General features: G+C 42.7%; 1 protein-coding gene across 1 annotated transcript; it reads left to right on the plus strand.

The window, feature by feature from the left end:
• Positions 1–579: 579 nt before the first annotated feature.
• Positions 580–3211, plus strand: nanos1 (nanos homolog 1). Its single transcript, XM_048971064.1, has one exon. It carries the CDS (start codon positions 745–747, stop codon positions 1423–1425), a length of 681 nt encoding a protein of 226 aa, XP_048827021.1. The 5' UTR covers positions 580–744; the 3' UTR covers positions 1426–3211.
• The last annotated feature ends 1010 nt before the right edge of the window (positions 3212–4221 follow it).

Consider the following 4221-nt stretch of genomic DNA (forward strand, 5'->3'; position numbering starts at 1 on the left):
TAAACCGTTTCGTTTTATTTCACATAAACAGTTTTCATTTGTTATTGCTTTCTGTTTGACCAAAGGACACAATCACACGCTGTTTCCCTGCCCGCTTTTGCTTGCGCTTCTGGGAACCGCGCAGCCTAAACGGATTTCGATGACAGCGCGGTTGCCAGAGCCAGTGCTGGATTAAAAACTAATGCGTCCTCACCACAAAGTTCAAACACGGCCAGTTATGTTGGGCGCATACTGGGGAAAAAAGCAAATAAAAGGAGAACTTCAAGCTACGAAAAATAACTAATGTGTGCCCGATTGAGACAGCAGAAATGTAAAAAGTTTTCCCAATACATATATCCAGCAATATGCGATTACTGACATTTAGATTATTTGCATATGCGTTATATAATAATATAGCTGAATGCGTTTTTCTCTATGCCACAAATCAGCGGGTAGCAGAAGCAGCCCACTTTGCTTGCACTAACCATGTCTGGCAACCACGGCACCCAGAAATGTGCTTTCAACCTGATCATAAACTTGGTTTAAAAAAAAATAAAGAGCCCCGCCCTCCTCCTGCTCTTTCATTCTAAGGGGGGCTTAAAAACAGCAGGCTTTCTGACCAGACGTTTAGACACAAGGAATCACTGGAAACCTGCGCTTCATCCCTTCCTATACACAAATTAAACTCCACCGACTGACAAAAACAGAAGAAAAGAGAGAGATCTGGCGGAATTTATTTGTGTTTTTGCGAAAGACGAGAGAAGCATGGATTTCATAAATCACAACTATTTGAACGCTCGTACCTCGTATGACTACACCTTTAATTTCTGGAACGACTACCTGGGTCTGTCGACACTGGTGACGAAGAATAACAAGAACAGCATGCCGCAGAGTCCCAACTCCATCACGGAGTCCCTGAAAGCAACTCTAGGTCTGGACGATTCCCCGGCATGTCCCTGCGTAATCGGCGGCATAGCTGAAGGCGGACACTTGGACTGTTGCTGTCCCTCCGTCAGCCCTCCGCCTACCTCCATCCTTGACTTGAAGGAACGCTTTTCCATATTCAGCCCTTTTCACAACCAAAGCACCGGCGTCCCCCTGCAAGACAGGGAGTCCGGCTTTGGTGGGAGCCTCTCTGGGTTCGACCTTTTCGGTGCGGAGCGGAAGATGCGCAAGGCGAGTCCGCGGAATAAGCAGGAGCCGAGGATCTGCGTCTTCTGTAGGAATAACGGAGCGCCGGAGGAAGTGTACGGATCCCATGTGCTGAAGACGCCCGATGGAAGAGTCGTATGTCCCATCCTGAGAGCTTATACATGCCCTCTATGCAGTGCCAATGGGGATAATGCCCATACAATAAAATACTGTCCGCTTTCCAAAGACCAGCCAGCTCAACGGCCGCTAAAGGGAGGGAGGGCAGTGGGTGGTAAGAGACTGAAAATATTCTAAAGAAAAATTCTAAGATATGTAAGTCTAAATTTAACAATTGCACTGAAGATATATTTTTTCAGATGACTGTTTTATTGCGGCTTTCCCCGGTCCAAACTGATTCACGATTGTCATTCATGCATATTCATAATAATGAAACATACTTTCCCAAAAAAAAAATCTATTTTGTTTTTTTTTTTTTACAACGAAATGTATATTTTATCTGTATAGTTGTTTATTTTCTATTAACGCGTCATTTATTTCTACCCCATAGTGCGCAGTTTTTTTTAGACTGTACATTATTTGCACCTTCATTCAAAATCACGTTTTGTTAATAAAAATTGGTATTTTATTCAGGGGGTAACGTTTTTTTCCGGAAAACAATTTGAGGGAGGATAACAGTCGAGTTAAGTACTTCTAAATCGTAAGCGATGCTTACATTTTCCTGTTGCTTAACATAAGAACCAAAGTTTTGTTCGGCGTTATAAAAAGATATGGAGTGTTTCCAGTCCGTAATATTTGGATGCCAACCCTGTTACTTTCCACGTTATGTGTGTGTGTGTTTTTTTTTTCTTAATTACTGCCCCTTTCCGCTTCAGAGCGCAGTTTCATTCTCCAAACGCCATGACATTTGATACTCGTTAAGAAGAAAAAAACACACACACACTTTACACAAAGGCTTCTCTGTTTTGTAACTGTGCGTTGCGGCGAAACGTCACGATTGCCAGTTACATTGCCAAAATGCAACAAAACAACACAAGAGTTGCCGTTGCCTCGACTTTAAGAATAGACATACGAGAAATAAAGACCCAGAGGTACTCCTGATGTTTACATACATATACTGCTCCGCGTGAACACTGGACTTCGTTTCTTAAGGAGGATCTATCCAGCGCCGCATTACCATGTCGACAATTTTGATTCTGTTCCGTTTGTCCATTTCGTTCCAACATAGTATCACAATATGGGGAAATGGTAGCTTACAAAGTAAAAGTCTAGTTGATATCACCACCAGGCTTTTAACGTGAAATGCTACAAGTCCTATAGCACGAATGAATGTCATTAAAAAGCTTTTAAAACTGTATTATCCCTTTTTGTATTATTTACCAGAATAAATCCAAAAAAGATGCAAAATGTGAATGTAAAATAAAGTTGAAAGTGACACTTTGAGGACTGCACATTTCTGACAGTGATGTTTACCAAAGGAATACCATTTTAATTAAATAAAAAGTAAAGATTTGCTGTATTGTATATAGAATGCGTGTAATGTTTATTCAATATTTTAACATTATAATAACTGACTTAAGAGGTCACTACCTCAACAGAATTTTCAAATAATTACAAATTTGTACTTATATGTAAAATGTCAGCATTTGGAGTTTATAAATGTATAGTGTTACCATTTATAATAAGGGTTTTTAATAGTATTTTTTGGATTTTGTACAACATAATTGTATTTTTCTTTTGTTGCATTCTACATTTGGAAATCAATTTCCAATAAGCTCCAAGCATTGTTTGCCAAAAGGCAAGTGTTGTAAATAATATTACCCGTATGTTATCGAAGTTGTCGTTGTTTAATGTCCCATCGTTTTTGGAGAGTGCAAACGAGAGAATGGACGAGGCTTATAGGTGATGAACATTTCGCCAGTTTAAACTGAGGTTTTTAATTAAAAACAAAAAAAGAGTTAAGAAACACTGTTGAATTTTGTTATTTATATTTTGTCACTACTTTCTGTAAAACTGCAGTGCAGAGTAAAGAAATTAATTCACTACAGAAATAAACAACTTATCAGATATTTTAACTCATAAACCCGACCTTGTGTGCTTGATTGACTGGCACTCGCACAAATGCTCCTTTGTGTCTCAGGACGATGTTGCAACCAGGCCACTGCCGTCGACAAGTTTGGGATATTTTTTTTTTTTTCGACTTGTCAGAGCGCTGGCTCCCATTACGCCACACACGGATTCGGGGGGGTGGAGTGGAGGGGTCCGGATTGTCACGGCGCTGACGCATCTTGGCATGCTCCTGCCCAGGTACTGCTCGGGTTACATTCTGCTCTTCAAACGGGTCGCGCTTTCACCGGCAGGCCATCCCCACAAAAACCGGCCTGTAACTTTCAGCTGGAGGACGCTGCCGGAGTCGCAAACTGTAAATTAGTCGCGGCTTGTCTCACAAGCATTCCTGTTTTATTTTATTTATTTTTTTAAACAAGACACAGTGTATCTGTGTGTGAGCTGGGTTTTTGTATACGCTCATATAACTCTTCGGTCCGTGCGTGTCAACTGGGTGAATTGGTTTTTGTGTATGCTTGTTGGGTTCTGTGTGTGTGTGTGTGTGTGTGTGTGTGTGTGTGTGTGTGTGTGTGTGTGTGTGTGTGTGTGCCTGCATGCACCTGACAATGACCGACCCCCCCCAGATGCATCCACGCTCATTTTTTTCCGCTTTCCAGCTGAGGCCCTGCATTAATTATGTAAGAATACTAAGTGCCATAGGGATATGCATGCTGGGAGGCCTGCAAACCCGCCGGGTATCAATTGAAACGCGCAGGGGTCGCAACCGGCAACGCTCCCTTCCCTCCTAGCCGCCATTAGCCGCTGTAGCTGAGGGACTTTCCACAGCGAGGCTCAGCCTCCTTAAAAGGCGTGATAATCGTCCACGATCTTGTGATGGATTACTGCTATATCACACAGACAAAAGGTAACGGCAGAGCGCCGGGAGAGAGCGCTCCGCTTTCAGGGCCGGCCCCTCTGCGCCATTCATTTGGACGGGATGACATCACCTGCTCCCGTTGTTCCGCAAGCCGCCCAGCTCCCGTGCCG

Source organism: Brienomyrus brachyistius, chromosome 12, assembly GCF_023856365.1.
Source record: "Brienomyrus brachyistius isolate T26 chromosome 12, BBRACH_0.4, whole genome shotgun sequence".
Taxonomy (NCBI): domain Eukaryota; kingdom Metazoa; phylum Chordata; class Actinopteri; order Osteoglossiformes; family Mormyridae; genus Brienomyrus; species Brienomyrus brachyistius.

Excerpts from the sequence above, each read along its gene's own strand:
- nanos1 (XM_048971064.1), top strand. The coding sequence starts at position 745 with ATGGATTTCATAAATCACAACTATTTGAACGCTCGTACCTCGTATGAC.